At 43.0% G+C, this 17562-nt stretch overlaps 1 protein-coding gene across 2 annotated transcripts in view; it reads left to right on the top strand.

Moving 5' to 3' along the window:
* Positions 1 to 17562, top strand: part of angpt1 (angiopoietin 1) — a 55314-nt gene that overhangs the window by 25718 nt on the left and 12034 nt on the right. Inside the window, exons 3-7 of one of the 2 annotated variants that reach the window (XM_014177605.3) lie at positions 61 to 182; positions 1467 to 1699; positions 6448 to 6572; positions 7562 to 7663; positions 9948 to 10114. In XM_014177605.3, the coding sequence (XP_014033080.3) occupies positions 61 to 182; positions 1467 to 1699; positions 6448 to 6572; positions 7562 to 7663; positions 9948 to 10114 (749 nt within the window). Of the gene's footprint in view, positions 1 to 60; positions 183 to 1466; positions 1700 to 6444; positions 6573 to 7561; positions 7664 to 9947; positions 10115 to 17562 lie in introns of both variants that reach the window. The other variant, XM_014177603.3, reaches the window with a different exon arrangement.

Raw genomic sequence — 17562 nt, 5'->3', positions numbered from 1 at the left:
GTTTTGCTGGAACACCTCTATAAGGCAGGATACCGCTAACCTATTTCTGTCTTGGGACAGGTTCTGAACCAAACCTCCAGACTAGAGATTCAGCTGCTTGAGAACTCCCTGTCCACCAACAAGCTGGAGAAGCAGCTCATGGTGCAGACCAACGAGATCAGAAAGCTCCACGACAAGAACGGGTAAACTCACAGGCAGCTAACACAATGTGAAACTTCATTGAAAGACACCCTGCCTTTCATGACTCCAGACACAAACTCATGTATAGACAGATCAACTCAATATGCAACAACACACCCAATCCCCTGATGTATAACAGTATGAAGTTCATGAGGCCATATTTTCCTACATGAGCTGGTCTTTGAAAGATGCACTTTAATGATGTTGCAATGGGAGCAATTGAATGTGGCTTTTGGATGGCTTTTCAGAGTCCAGTTTGTTGATTGGTCCGGTGGGACTGTCTCTCATCGTCCGCTTAAAAGCTCCCTCCCATCCCCAGTGCTTACTGTAAATACAGTAACACAGCTGTACTGAATCCTTCCATTCATATGTCTTCTGAACAAAATATATATATATACTGATTCCTATATTTGAGAGCTGCACTCAAGGTTTATAGACATGGGTTCCACAAGAGGTTGGTGGCACCTTAATTGGGGAGGATGGGCTCGTGGTAATGGCTGGAGCGGAATAAGTTAAATGGTATCAAATGCCATTCCATTTGCCTCCGTTCCAGCCATTATTATGAGCTGTCCTCCAAGAGCAGCCTCCACAGAGGATTCCTTTACTGAGAGCAATTTTCAAAGATTGTGCAATTATGAAATCACCTCCCATTTAAACATTTTATTTTATTCATCAATTTAATGCAAGCGGAGTAGTTCTGAATTTGTTCATCAATACGACGTCAGCCTGTATCATCTTTCAGACTATATCATCTTTCAGACGTTATTTATAAAATGGAAGACCATAGGATACAGTTAGAGCTTAAATTAGTCTGCAAAGTGTCTGATGAAATGTATGTATATATGTTCATTGTCTGTGTGCAACTCATGGTGACTGAATGCACTGACATAAACATTTGCATTGCTATTATGTCTGTGCGTAATGTATATAGTTGGCTTTCCATACCACATGTTGCCACGGATACAGTTCAGAACATGTTTTAGGGTCGGGAGAAGGGGATATGCCGGAAGCGGATTTGGTATGATGATTCACTTGCTTGATCTATCAAAAGAAGGCTCGTAGAAAATAACTTAGAAAGTGATGGAATTCGACTGTTTTTGACAATCACAAAGAAATACCAGTAATTATTTAGTAACTATTATGTAACTACCATACAACTAAGTAAGCACCAAATCACGAATAGAGGACTAATCCGAAAGTTGGTTATAGCTTTAGTTTACAGTCATCTATAAACTAAAGCTATAGGTCTAACAAACCTTCCTATGTCGGGTCTTCCGCCTCCCAAGGTTCATGGAGCAGAAGATGCAGGAGATGGAGTCTCGACACCGGGAGGAGCTGGGGACGCTGCGGGAGGAGAAGGGAAGCCTGCAGGCTCTGGTGGGGAAACAGAGTGGGGTGATCCGTGAGCTGGAGACCCAGCTGACCAGGGCCACGGGCAACAGCACCGCCATGCAGAGGCAGCAGCAGGAAATGATGGACACAGTGCACAACCTCATCAGCCTCTGCAACAAGGACGGAGGTATAGTAGCTAAGGGTCTCGTGTTGACAGACTTCACACTGTGTTGTCCTTCAAGAAGATGCCTAGTTTGGAGCTACACCCTGAAGAGAAAAGTCAAAACATGTGCATGTGTGTTATTACAGGTGCAAGATTTAAAAAAAAAAAAATGGATATGTTATTTAAAAGAAGGTGCTTGGAAACTGTTTGGGCTCCCAAAGATGAGAGAGAGGAAGAGCTGCCATGATGCCAATACGATAAACATGGTTCCATACAGAGAGGCACAGTGATGCCCTTAACCTCTGCTTGAGGGAGAAGCCAAAGTGGTCGTTCTTTTCCCAGAAGCACTCACCACTCTAGTTGCTCGGTGTGGTGCTCTCTTTACGGTAATGGCTTATCACGCTTCACCGTGACAGCTTAGGCTGTGGTTATCGCTTGAGTGAAATGTCAAACAGCCACCATTTTGAGTAATCAACTCTTTTTCTTCGTTCGTGTCTCCCCGTGGCGATGATAAGGGACCCTTCGGTCCACCTCTTGACCCTGACAGCAACATGAGCCTCATGTTTAGTCAATGCAGTGAACTCATTACACCCCCTCCATCTCAACACAACAGCACAATCCCAAACCCACTTGATCCCAAGCTTCCCTCGATCACATTCAGTCTCAGGAGATTTCAAGTAAATGTGTGTGCTGGGATTGGTGGAGTGTCTAGCGAGAAACCTTGCACTCTGTTCATGTTCCCTACTTCCTGCTGTGACGGCCCATGACCCCCCCACTGCTTCCTGTGGCTGTTCACCCGTATAACAGGAAATGAGCAGGCATGAATAGATATCTAAGACATGGAGAGTAGATATGTGCATGACATGATTATCACGTGCTACTTCATAGCTTTATTGTTCTATGCAAAAAGACTCCCTATCGGCTTCATTTCATAGCTGTGACAGTAGGAACATTTTATGGCAGATGGTCCTTTGAGTGTCGTTAAAGCTGTCTACTGATTGGGTCATATTAACTAATCCCTGTGTATTAACTAATCCCTGTGCCGTGCCATATTGTGACCCAAATATGTTATTAGGGTTTCTTAAGTCGCTAAAACTGTTCGCCAAATGAAAAACAAGTCATTAACTGACCTGGAAAGACGTCCACGTCTGCCATGTTCCATTAGTTGCCAGCAATCCATTTAGTAAACACCTCTGCAACTTTGTCACCTAGTCAGCCATGTTATCTCCCTGTCAGCTCGGGGTGTTTCTTTGGGTCACTGGGACATCCAGCCTCCCAACTTGATTGGTGGCTGCTTTAACAAGAGGAGAGTGAAATTAAACAATGAACGCCCTGGCTCCGTGGTTGGTCCCATCCTCCTCCATGGTGGCAATGAGGGCTAACCGGGCGCTGGGGTCACCTCTTCACCCCTGCCGAATAATTCAACCTGTAATGGCTCCTAGGGGAGGTTGCAGCACTTCCGTTCCCCACGGTGTCTAAATCTAGATGCGATGACGCTCCGTTACAGGGGAGGATTTTCCTGGGGAGGATTTGTTTGTTTACCAAACAGATTTGTGTTTTCGTTCGGGGAGGGTTAGCTTTTCGCGTCTATTCGAGTTATGCTCTGTTTTGAAAACTGACCCTTAGCATTTCCTTTAATGCTCAGATTCAAATCATCACTGACAGTTACTATGGGGAACACTTTAAAAAGGGAGTTTAGATGCTAAAATGCCCATAAACATTGTTACTGAAGTTTGTCAAGAAACATACTTCTCAATATTAAGGCTTATTTATACTGAACAATAATATAAATGCAACATGCAACAATTTCAAAGATTTGACTGAGTTTCAGTTCAGTCAATTGAAATAAATTAATTAGGCCCTAATCTATGGATTTCACATGACTGGGCAGGGATGCAGCCATGGGTGGGCCTGGAAGGCCATAGGCCCATCCACTTGGCAGCCAGGCCCACCCACTGGGGAGCCAGTCCCAGCCAATCAGAATGAGTTTTTCCCCACAAAAAAGGTTTTATTACAGACAGAAATACTCTTCAGTACCTTTTCCACTGTACTATGCTCTGAACTCTAATCCAACCATCTCTGATGGAGCCAGATGCCACTGAGCTCACGTTTGGGTCGTCATTACTACCTAAATCTTTAGAGAGAGCATTGAGCCAAATACCGTTAGTAGTGGTAATTGACCTCAGTGTTGGAACGCTCTTCAAAATCTTTGGCCGCTAAACATGATTTTCTTTCACAGTATTCTATCATCCCACCTAATGAATGCCATCAATCATTTTGACAGCCGGGAAAGCCATGTCTGGAGAGAATATGATCTTATTTTAATTACCCGCATTTAGCTCAGAGTTCTATGAAATGCTTCAAAATGGCATTTACAGTGTTGATTGTACATAGTGTACAGTAAATCATCAGATCTTTTCTATTAAGGCCTTTTATGATTAAACTATGTTCATGTTTAGGCATACTAATTTGTCTTGAAGTGACACCTGACGCTGCAAAGATACTCTGGAGCAAGTAGAGAGAATATCCATGAGGTGTGTAATGGCACCATCTATCATGGACTTATTCCAGACTTCTATTGACCCTATTTTGGTTTGCTTGTCTTTCCCTCAGATATTTGTTTGTGGTTTTGAGTCAATTTTATTTGGTTTTTAACATCCTTTCACATTTAATTGAGTCTGCTAGATCTGTCACAGTCCATTTTGGTTCCTTTGTGTCCACGTGTGTCCATTTGACTCCATGAGGTGCCTTCTGGATCCACAGTGAGATGTATAAAGGGACCTTTTCAATCCCCAGGGGTCTTTGAGGGGCCTCTCGGGTCTGTATGGGTCCATGTAGGTTCATGAGAGTCTTTTTAGATCTGCGTCACAGCCTCTCTGGGTCCATTTGGGCTCATTTGGCAAGGGTACTGATTTATGCAAACACCCAGCCCTGCTGTCCTTTTCACATGAACCTCCTGCTGAATACAAGTCTCCACTGAACCACAAAATATTTGTCTGTAAATAAATATTGGGAAATACCTCATATTTTCAGAGCCAGGCTGCAAGCTCTTCAAGGGTGCCTCTCCTATAGCAGGGATCCACCAGTCTCTGGTAGACTTTGACTGCGCCGTTTATTGTGAAATTTGTCCTCACTGTGACAGACTGCGAGTCAGAAGGTTGCCCTTTGACACCGAACTCTCCCACCTCTCTAATGCGTCCTGCCATCTCCCCGTATGAGGTAAATTGCGTCACGACAGGGCCGGCCTTTAGTTGTGTTAGAGTCCGCAGAGCAAGGTCCTACTCTGTCAACCTGTCACGGTGGGATATTCTTGTCGCTGACACTCAATACTTCATCAAAATGGCCAAAATAATATGCCTAACCTACAGCTTGTGTCTCCACTGACTGTTCAGCTGAGGAAGGGGGATCAAAGTGGAGTCTAAGGATCACTGACAAGTTTCGCTTTCCAGTGACATCCCCTTTGCGTAAACAATCCCAATAGTAAAAACAATGGTGTGAAAACTGAGATGCGCCCCCTCGTTTTGGAATTGGAATTTCCATCGATATAACAAGGACTTGGAGGGTAAATATAAACCACTTGTTATAACAGGAACTTGAAATGTATAGCTTGTAGTATTTTGTCCTAGGCCCCTTGCTTGGTTTCAAAAATATTGCCGCCATAATTATATACAGATGGAAATAGACACAGCTGCCTGTTTGAACAGGCCTGTCAAAGTCAGATGCCCTCTCTCTGGGCGGGAGATCATCCACTTGACAAACTGCTTTTGTCTTGCTAATAAGCCATCCAGTCACCCTCTGATTTTATCATGAGCTATATGGATATCCACACAGAGACCTTGTAGTTTGGCTTCTGTGTCACTTTACTTACATATTCATTTTCTGGAATGTAAAGATGGTAATCATGATCAATGGACAATGCCGGTTTTGATATTACAAAAACCCCACTGCTTGATGGCTCATATGTGACATGAAACTAAAGGTAGTCAATTATTTATTTAAATAGCGGGATCAAAAATGACATACTTGTATATACACTGAACAAAAAATATGTAGTGTGAAGTGCTGTGCCATGTTTCATGAGCTGAAGTAAAAGACATCTGTCGTATTTTGTTGTGTGACAAAACTGCACATTTTAGAGTGGCCTTTTATTGTCCCCAGCACAAGGTGCACCTGTGTAATCATCATGCTGTTTAATCTGCTTCTTGATATGCCACACCTGTCAGGTGGATGGATTATCTTGGTAAAGGAGAAATGCTCACTAACAGGGATGTACTGTAAATGCAGCCAACTTGACACAACGATAGGAAGCATTTGAGTCAGAATGGGCCAGCATCCCTGTGGAATGGATTCGACACCTTGTATTGTCCATGCCCCGACAAATTGAGGCTGTTCTGAGGCTGGGGGGGTGAAACTCAATATTAGAAAGGTCTTCCTAATGTTTGGAATACTCAGTGTATTTTGGTAATGGATAGATAACAGTACCCAAGTGCTGAACACAGGGCTTTTAATAACCTCATTGACACCTGTCAGTCAAATATATAATTTGAAAATAAAGACATATGGAAGTTGCTTGTTGATACTTGTTGATAGATTGTTTGACAGTCTGAAGGCAATTTAACTGTGGCAGTTTAACATTCCAACACCACCTCTGAGCGACTACATCTGAGCGACTGTTTAGCTTAGAAGTACTATTTAAGTCTTTCTAGTACCAGCCTGAATTTCCACAGCCTGAAGTTGTGATACCAAATATGTATCTCATGTTTCCTCAGTAGTCCCAAACAGCACGAAGCGGGTGGACGAAGAGAAGAAGTTTCGGGACTGTGCCGATCTGTACCAGGCTGGTTTCTACAAGAATGGGGTCTACACCATACATATTAATGCCCAGGAGACAAAAAAGGTGGGCAGCCAGTCAGAACTTCATATAGAGACTGCCATGTGAAAATATCTACCATTTCATCACTTTAGGCAGCTCTTTGATGGGTGTTTAATGGAGTTTAGCGTGTTTTTGTTACTAGAGTGAGCTTCAACTCTGTCCAAGAAAGCCAAAGACATTGACCCACTTGAGAGTGAAGTGGGGCTATGATAGCTATTGGCTGCTTCAGTGCTTCAGGAATAATCGAAGGCTGAAAATATACACTTGGCAGCCTGATGAGTGCCAGGGTTTACAAGAGGGTGGCGGGGGAGTGGGGGAAACAGGTGTTCACCACCTCCACAGGGTGCTGCCAGGCCTCAGATGGATGGCAGGGAGGTACGAGGGGGAAGGTTGGCAGAGGAGTGAGCGATGAGGGGGAGAGAAAGGAGAAAGGAGAAAGCCTCGTGTCTGGTTTCGGAGAATAATTCTGTCAGGGGGTATACCTACTTAATTATACCCAGACTGGGCACTGTGTGTTCAGCTGGGGTCTTGTCCGAGGTGATAGACCTCCTCCAGACCTTCTCCACTACTCAAACAAATAGCACCACAGCAGATAGATACCACTGTTATCAGCTTACACAGCGGCCAAGGGTTAAGGGTCATGTTCCATCCAGGTGTCCACTGGTATGTGTCCTGCTCCACTGGCCCCGTCCACTTGTATCCGCAACAGGCCTGGGATTGGGGTCACCTCCTGGGAGTTGTTGGAGGATCAGGACACATTGATTACATTTGAGGAGGACTCACAATACTTCGCCTTGATGATACATGAGAAGGACTGTGTCCTGGAACCGATGATTCATAGAAAGGAATCACTACTTAGGCCCGCTGTACTTTAGAATGATGCAAATTGATGATGATGCAAATTTAACCTATCATGTCTATATTTGTGCTCTAAACTGTAAGATAAGAGCATGTAGATTGTGTTTGTAGGCAGCCTGAGAACTTAATGACCGTCTGTCAATGTGTGCTTACAGGTGCATTGTAACATGGAGACCGCTGGCGGTGGATGGACGATCATCCAGCGAAGAGAGGATGGCAGCGTCGACTTCCAGAAAACGTGGAAGGAGTACAAGACGGTAAGACGAGAAGAATAACAAACAGCCCAACTCTAAAGCACCACACGCACAAGATAAAGCCATGCATGAATGAGGAGTCTGTTTCCAACACACATCCTCTGTTACAGTAAATTATAACAAATGGGTGTACTCTCGCCTCTCTCTCTTTGATTTAACATGTTGAAAAAGAGTGAGGTAGGATTCCCTTGTATTCTCAAGAGTGGCCAGGCCCGTGTGGAACACTCCTACAAAATGGGTCCTACCCGGCATCACCAGCTGTATCTCTGGTACATCTGTACACAGGGAGGGATTCCTCGGCCCTCATATTAGAGACTCTAGCTTGGGTGTCGGAGGCTGGCACGAAATCTAACCCAACCCTGGGCCTGACACACTGTTGTTCTTCATTTCAAACAGGACAGCAGTAGTCCAAAAACGATACATTTGTTTAGTCTTACGTAACAGTGCAAGGTGTTGAGATCATCATCGTCCATTCGATACGGTGTACTAAGAGAATAAGCTCTGTTTTGCTTTTAGGACCGATGAGCTACCCCATTGCCATTCCAATTAGCTGTAGCGTATACTAACATAACGTAGGTATCACAGCAGCTGGAGACCAGATTAAATATGGAGGTTTTAATTACCAATCTGAGCAGATGGTAATAGATGATCTGCAGAGGGTAAATATGGATTTGACAAAGGTGAAAAGGTTTGGGCTCATTTGTAGGGTAAAGAGGTACGGACAGAAAGTCCAACTGGTTAGAAGCAGTGAGGGAGCCATGGCACCCCTCTAGCCAAGCATGGAGAGCGTGGAATACAAGTGGCAATGGAATCAGCACAGACCCTAGCACCGCCACCGAATACAGGCACACCATCGGTGTGGTCCTTTGCCTCCCTCAGAGACCCCTCCTTGAAGAGCCTGAAAGTGATTGATATTGTTTTATTGTGTGATTCAATTCACTGCTGTTGGTCTCTGTGGGCTTTTGCACGTAAATTCAAATTCACTTGAAGGATTCATAAATCTTTTGGGCGAACTTCATTGGGCTATTCCTATTTTGTGGGAGGATGTAGAGCACTCTGGCAGTGACCCCTACTATTAGTCGTCAAGTATGTGATCTTATGACCGTAATGTTTATAATTACATTAGCAGTACTAGATAGAGTATATGTAGCAGGATAACAAATGGTGCATGCGTTCTTTAACCGGTATGAGACACAAATCAATTTGACAATTTGCAATACCTTATTAAGTAAGTACTTGTCTAAGTTAGTATTTGTCAGAATGTATGGCAAACTTTATGAAAGAGCACTTTCTATCAATCTTTATCGTTTTAAGAAAATGTTTACTTCTCTACCCAACAATACTTCAAACCTCCTCTCTGAAATTCCTGGTAGATGCATTCAGCCACATTTGCATGTGAATGAACACTCTGGTGTGGAACTATAAGGGGGAACCACTACTGTTTGAGTCCAACCATCCCAACCACAAGCCAGGTTTCCAGAGGTGAAACGGAATCACAAGGGGAGGCCTTGGACAGGGCTTAAAAGGCAGATCGGTCGGAAGTCAGATTGAGTTAGGGACGTGACCCAGCCACTTTCTCCTTCCACCCACACAGCAGGACATGTCTCAGGCTGGAGGAATGCCCCATGTTTACTTTCCTCCTTCAATTTTCCTAATCATCACAGGCTCTCGGCACATCTCCCCCTTCAACCCACCCCCAACCCTTCCGCAAATCATTAATGGAACAGTCCAGAGCTCCAGACCAGTCTCTTTGAGCCATCATGTCATCCTAGTTTCTAATTCTCCCCATTGCAAGTTTGTTACCTCTGCTGCTGTCAAAAGCACTTTGTCTACAATGGGAGTCATTGTGATCATATCTAAACGTTGTAATTGTTCAGAAGGCATACGTGGCGTTGTGTGCATCTGTTGTCATTCTTATGGACTGTGTAATAAAGAGGGTTTATTACGCGTCTGGTTTGGTTGGGGAGAGGAAGGGTGGAAAAGGTGCTTTGTGTGCCTTTTTCAGCTGGTCCCAATTTACGCTCTCATAAACAGGGAGGTCTATTCATGTGCGGTTTCATGCTTTGTGTTGCATTTGTTTAGGCGTCAATTCTGAAGTAGTCATTGATGATGACATCACAAAAATGTTATAAACAAATTCCATGGTGGAAAGATTGCATCTTTTCCAGGAAGACCTTGGAAGGGATCGGGAATGACTTCTATCCTGTATCCCGGAATTTACAGTAAGATTCCTTATGGGCCTCAGTGATGACTCTGGCCTCCTCTTGCTCTTCTTCTTCTGTTGCAGGGCTTTGGGACCGTTTCTGCAGAGCACTGGCTGGGGAATGAGTTTGTATACCTGCTGACCAGCCAGAGGCAGTATGCCCTTCGTGTGGAGCTCACCGACTGGGACGGACACCAGGCCTTCTCCCTGTACGACCGCTTTCACATCGATAGTGAGAAACGCAACTACAGGTACTATTAAAGAGATGTATCTATGTATCTTGATTAGCCTCGAATTCATGTTGCCACTACTGACTGATATCTAAAATGGAGACATTGCTGACATTATCCAGTCCAAATTCCTTCTCATTTAATGGTATCATATCATAACAGATATTTTCGTTCAGTAAAGTGTTCCCGCAACTGATACTTGGTCCTTGAATAAGGGGTTAAACTTTTTGCTTCTTCAAGAGCGCTAAATATGCTTCAAACTATGGCAGACGCTTGGATTCGTTAGATTTGGAAAACTACTGGAACATTCCAGAAAGTTCCGAGCAATCAAAGGTCTCTGAGAGGAGATGGTCTGACAATTCCAATTGAGGTGATTCGTCAGATTTGTAGCCCCTTCTGATAAGAAGGTACTTCAGTTTCTAAATGTCCTTTTTTCAACTTCAGATGGATTTCTGTTTGTTTTCCGAAGACGTTACAGCCATTTATGCTGCCGGGAAGGGTGTTTCGCAGCGTTCAGATTTTTGGACAAAATGGTGGTGTCGGGTTGAGAGTGAGGCGATTGTCATATCTAATTTGTGGAAACGTCTTGGATTATGTGACGACAGGATTTACTTTACGAAATCCGCCTCTTAAAGTGTTAGGACCTGGTGCACACTCTCCAGGTTTTCTCTGTGGGCTACAGAAACTGATTTTACGGTAACGCTATAGGGAGAGGTCAACCAATTTCTTTTGTTATGCGCTGAGACTAAATTCGGGTTTATATGTCCTATTGTGAAGATTGGATAACTCCATCCCTTTTTACATCTCAGAGTTTAATACTGACCGCTCAGGCACTGACTTCCTTCTCCCTATAGTCGGTATTTGACAAGGAACGATTTGTTAAGTGCAGAGAAGGACCATGTTGGATACGGTTCAAGGGGGGATAATGCAGGTATGTTTATCTACACTGTATGTAAAAGGACACTTGAACAGGGATAGTGATTTATTTGCACTCAAAGTATTCTCCCTCCCTCTCTCTCTTTCACTGTTTCTCTCTCTTCCTCTCTCTCTCTCCCTCACACACACATACTGTAACCTCCTGCTATTTCGATGGGGGAAAAACAGTGGTTGTTTGTTTCTTCAGGGCAGGAAGAGGCGTCTTTGGGCCTACAGTGGGCTTTAGTTAAGGGAAGGAAGGCTCGTCGGCGCTCGGACTGCTAGATTCCTGAGTGGAGAAATCTAATCGGCCTGCTGTTCACTATAAATATATTTTATCTCTCAAATAGTTGTGTGATTGCTTCTCAAGAACATTGGCCAAAACCAACCAGGCCACAAACAAAGCTGCCATCTCTGTTCTGTTCTCCTCTGCTTTGGCACCTCCACTTCAGAATCCCAAACAATCTGCGACATGTTCTTCAATTTGTATTTGTTGTACTGAGAAGCAACAGATTGTAGCAAAAGATAGCATGACGTTTTGGTTTGGTTTTGGATTATTTTGGGCATCGGTGGTGGGGGCTTTACTGGAATAGTACAATCTACATTGACGCAGACAGACACGTTTGTTAAGACTCGTAAACGAAAGTAGCACGGTCATACTCATACACACACACACACACACACACACACACACACACACACACACACACACACACACACACACACACACACACACACACACACATACACACTCACACACACACACACACACACACACACACACACACACACACACACACACACACACACACACACACACACACACACACACACACACACACACATAGGCCCATAGACCTACACGCACCCATTGGATACCGCAGATGGTAATTTAAAGCTGTAGTCCACTGATGCACAAGTGTGTCCACTTATTATAAACAATGTCGAGCTTTGCTAGGAAATGTTTGCTTTACTGCCAGCTCCTTGGTTGCGTCTAAATATAAAGCCAGACGGAAATGACTTGGTTTGAAAGAAGTGCAATTATTTCCCAGAGAAATATAGGATTCTAATCCATGATCTAAATCATATACAGAAAGGACTAATTGTCACATTTATTACTGTCCCCCCTATTTTAATGATTTCCAAAGCACAGAGGCTGAGTAAGACTCACCAACACTGTTTTATTTAGTATCCAGACAGCATAATAAATACAATATAATAAAGCTATTAAATCAATCCATCGCAATGTAGATCTTGGTTATTCAAAACATATTTGTGAGTAAGTAGTTGGAGAAGTAAGTAAATTGGCCTGGTTCTCTTCTCATGGTGTGACTAATGCCGCGTTCAAGTGCTAGTCAGAACTAGGAAACTCTGAAATTTCCGACCGGCAAACTGGTTATAGTTATACACGTGCAGCTTGCAACGAATCAGCAAGTCAGAAATTCAGAGTTTCCTAGTTCCAACTAGCATCTGAATGCGGCAATAGTCATTTCCAGATGACACAGTATTATGGGATTGACGCAGATGTCTTGGAGAGTCTGTGCAACTCTTCCCTTTTTTTTGTGTTGAAGCTGTGCTTAAGGATGTTTGTACTGGCAATAGCCTGCATCCATATAAACATGAAATAGCATCTTAGTATCAATTTTACAGCAAGGGAATACAGTGTTTGTGAAAATATTTTCACTTGTTCTGTCTTTTAAATATGAGTCAGTGTGTGCAGCTAACTTTCTTGTTCCCTAATGCTTTTCTCCGCCTTATTTTCCCATTATTTAATGTCTTATTTTACCCCAAAAGGACAATGCCTACCATGCCCATATTACAATATACTTTAAACTGGCGTCAACAATGCTGCTCAACTTATACTTTACAAATACCGTTGACATTGCTGAAAGAGTATTTACGGGCTGACTCATAACTACACAGCTCCCACTGAACCGTGCTTGAACAGGCTTGTAAAATTTGTTTTCTTGGTTTTCGCTCCATTGTGAATCACGTTTCCGTAATTGCTATAACCTATGTCTCTCTGCAAACAATACAAAGGAACAGTCTATAAAATGGACTGAAATTGTTAGCTTGGTGAAATAGTGGGTTGCAACTGAAATAGTGGGCTGTACAGTAATTTAGTCATGACCTGCAAATTACACCTAATGACCTCCATCAACACATTCGATTGATAACACTAATTTATCAACATTTACAGTATGGGCCTCAAAATGAGGCCTTAGACCCTGTTAGGTATCTTATTAGAGAAAGATGGAGGGAGGAAAGAGCAGGAAAGGAAATACAGACTGATAGAAAGAAAAGAGAGAGAGTGATCAGAAAGATGGGAATAAATACATTTTTACTGCAGAGGGGCAGGGAGGGGAATGGAACAACCACTCACACTGCCAATCTGTGGACAGATCTTATTCATAATAGATTTGTGTCTAATCTTATTTAATAAGATCATTTTGAAGGATCGAAGAGGGCGAGGAAAATGATAGTTATGGTTGTAAGTTGCTGAGAAGGTTTGCTGTGAAGCAAGACATCAGTGTTGTTGCAAAGTTTAACTAACAAATGGATGGGGACTTTTGTTTCCAGAACTGGTGTGTGTGTGTGTGTGTGTGTGTGTGTGTGTGTGTGTGTGTGTGTGTGTGTGTGTGTGTGTGTGTGTGTGTGTGTGTGTGTGTGTGTGTGTGTGTGTGTGTGTGTGTGTGTGTGTGTGTGTGTGTGTGTGTGTGTGTGTGTGTGTGTGTGTGTGTGTGTGTGTGTGTGTGTGTGTGTGTGTGTGTGGCCTGGGTGGTCAGGGAGAGTGTTTCCGGGGGTCGGCCGGGCATGAGATAGTGCCAGACACATGTTATTTCTCAGGGGTCAGAGCCATCAGTCAGGGGTCAGAGTTGATTACATGACACAGACTACAGAAGGGCTTTGACCAATGACTTACATCCTTTTCAACATGGATCTGAGTAGTGGCCCTGTACCACAGTGGTCCAGGGGGAACATTTGACATATTAACAATGCATATTGAAGTATTGAATTATATAACTGTTTAGTCTACTTGTTAATCCTTTATAAGCTATTTAGACTTTCCTTAACTTTCAAATGCCCTTAGGTGTACTAACTACAGTATAAGTTATGATTATTTATTTTACTACATTATGAATAGAATCTTTGCAAGGATTCAAATTTCATGTTCGTTTCTGCTTGCATGCACCATGCTGTATTTGGGTCAGTAAATGTGTGTCTGAGTATATTTCATTGCAGTTGTGCTTTAACGTTGCATGTGAGGATTTAAGTATTGAATAAAACCATAATCTCCAGAACATTTTGAAATAGAACTATGTTAAAAAGCAGTGTGGGAGTTACTGAACATATGCACGAACACAAGTGAGGTTTACAGCTCAACGCTCTTCTTCTCCGCATGTATGCCGAAATCCTCTCCGTTGGAGAAAGGCCCTATTATGTTCAACTGACTGTCTTTACTAAATAGCCTTCCTCTTCAACCAGCCAAGTTCCCTAAATCCTGGGATTTCTCCATATGGTAATGGAAGATCCCTGGTGGAATCAGACAGTACCCTCAGATGTATTTGACGTGGGGATTTGGAGGAGGACTTGGCCAAGTAGGGATTCTCTAGCTCGGCTGTGACCCCTCTCTGCTAGCCTCACACTGAGATGGGATCCCTGTTACCCCTAACTCATGAAGCTCAGTTTACTCATCCAACACTCATCCGCACTGCATTCTGACTGAGGGGAGGCAGACAGAATACTGTCTGTCTGTAAATCAAATGCTAAGGTAGCTGTGTTCAACGTTATGTTGTGAATCTAAAATCTAAAGATGATTTAGGTGAGAGGCAGTAGTATTATTCTGATATTTTATTAACCTTTTGTTGGGTTGCGGTTTAAGGTTTTAGTTTAAAGAAATTAACAGGGAAGCATACAGTATGATCTACCTCAGTGATGATAATCATTGACAACTTGTAAAGTAAAAAATGGTGAGTGTGTGTGCACATACGTGTGTGTGTGTCCATATGTTCGTCTGTCTCCATGATGACACCCAGCGGCAGGCGAGCGAATGGGCTACAGCCAGACACCTCTGGGTAGGACGTGGTCCATTGTGCATGGTGATTAACCTCTGCTATGAGCCAATCAGGCTGCAGTTCAGCAGGCTAATGACTGCCAGGTGTGCGACAGCATGCGCTGCCTGGACCTCAGCAGGTTTGGTCGTCTCCAAACTCCTTCTCAGACTGGGATAAAAGCAATGAAGCCAGCATGCTAGATTGAACTGTGTCAGTCAAGAGATGAAAGAAGTCAATTTGAAAGACTGCCACAATTATTTCTGTCACACACATACAAAATAAACTTTTGTACAAGCAGACATACTGTATATAACAAAAGTACACATGTAGGTTACAGGTCAAGGACAAAGTTGTGGAGAAGTACAGATCAGGGTTGGGTTATAAAAAAATATCAGAAACTTTGAACATCCCACGGAGCACCATTAAATCCATTATAAAAAAATTGAAAGAATATGGCACCACAACAAACCTGCCAAGAGAGGGCCACCCACCAAAACTCATGAACCAGGCAAGGAGGGCATTAATCAGCGAGGCAACAAAGAGGCCAAAGATAACCTTGAAGGAGCTGCAAAGCTCCACAGCGGAGATTGGAATATCTGTCCATATGACCACTTTAAGCCGTACACTCCAAGGAGCTGGGCTTTACGGAAGAGTGGCCAGAAAAAAAGCCATTGCTTAAAGAAAAAAATAAGCAAACACGTTTGGTGTTTGCCAAAAGACATGTGGGAGACTCCCCAAACATATGGAAGAAGGTACTCTGGTCAGATGTGACTAAAATTGAGCTTTTTGGCCATCAAGGCCAACACCTCTCATCACCCCAAGAATAACATCCCCACAGTGAAGCATGGTGGTGGCAACATCATGCTGTGGGGATGTTTTTCATAGGCAGGGACCAGGAAACTGGTCAGAATTGAATAAATTATGGAAGGCGCTAAATACAGGGAAGTCCTTGAGGGAAACCTGTTTCAGTCTTCCAGAGATTTGAGACTGGGACGGAGGTTCACCTTCCAGCAGGACAATGACCCTAGGCATACTGCTAAAGCAACAGTCAAGTGGGAAACATTTAAATGTCTTGGAATGGCCTAGTCAAAGCCCAGACCTCAATCCAATTGAGAATCTGTGATATGACTTAAAGATTGCTGTATACCAGCGGAACCCATCCAACCTGAAGGAGCTGGAGCATTTTTATCTTGAAGAATGGGCAAAAATCTCAGTGGCTACATGTGCCAAGCTTATTGAGGCATACTCCAACAGACTTGCAGCTGTAATTGCTGAGAAAGGTGGATCTACAAAGTATTGATTTTTGGGGGGTGAATAGTTATGCATGCTCAAGTATTCAGTTTTTTTGTCTCATTTCTTGTTTGTTTCACAATAAAACATATTTTCCATCTTCAAAGTGGTAGGCATGTTGTGTAAATCAAATGATACAAACCCCAAAATGAATTCCAGGTTGTAAGGCAGCAAACCACTCACTGTATGTTGTGTTGCTACAATGATGTGTTGTTATGTGTTGCTGCCTTGCTATGTTGTTGTCTTAGGTCTCTCTTTATGTATTGATGTATTGTCTCTCTTGTTGTGATGTGTGTTTTGTCCTATATTTATACTGTATTTATTTGTAATTTTTTATCCCAGGCCCCCGTCCCCGCAGGAGGCCTTTTGCCTTTTGGTAGGCCGTCATTGTAAATAAGAATTTGTTCTTAACTGACTTGCCTAGTTAAATCAAGGTTTAATAAATCAAGTCGAAAATCTACTGGCAAATCCTTTTTAATCCTTGTCATATGAAGAGAAATAATGAAGAGAAATTATAGAGAAAACGAATCGGTGCTCATCGGCCATTGGATATAAACATTACACAACAAGTTGGAAATCACAAATTCAACAATGAGTGGTTTTGAATCCGTGACTAACTGCAAGCGTTGCAAATAAATCACTAGCCTGCTATTCAGTGGAGTGGCTGTGTGGTCCCAAATCTGGGATTAAGCTCTTCTCCAAGTTTAAAATGATAAACATTCAACATTGGCCATGATGTCAATGAATCATGATTTGTACCTTGCTCAAAACAACTGTTATCTCAGAAATGCGAAAACTTGACTTCAGTGAGTTCAAGACAACTGGGAAGTCGGGAATAAACAAGCTCCGACTGGGAAAACACATTTTGAACCGTCATCCAACTTGGAATTGTAAATCCGGCCTCTTTCTAGAGCTACGACCTGAAGATCAATGACGTCATCATGATTTGACCTTGTTTTTTTCCGAGTTCCCAGTTGTTTTGAAAGCACCATAAATCCAGAGAATGCCAGACTTTGATGACAAAATTTGCCCACGAAGGACCGCCGCACCACCTTCCTGTTCAAGTGAGCACAGCACAACAAGGTGAGTCCAAAAATGTCTTGTATGCTTCTGCATAAATGATGTAATATACCAGGGCGATATGCATACTGTAGCAAAGAAGGTAATACTAAGTGTGTGTTGTGTAATAAGCCCATGTGCCTCACCCTA

This window comes from Salmo salar, chromosome 27 (assembly GCF_965601325.2).
Source record: "Salmo salar chromosome 27, fSalSal1, whole genome shotgun sequence".
Taxonomy (NCBI): Eukaryota; Metazoa; Chordata; class Actinopteri; order Salmoniformes; family Salmonidae; genus Salmo; species Salmo salar.
The sequence above is the reverse complement of the archived record's forward strand: the minus strand, read 5'-3'. Positions and strand labels throughout refer to the sequence as shown.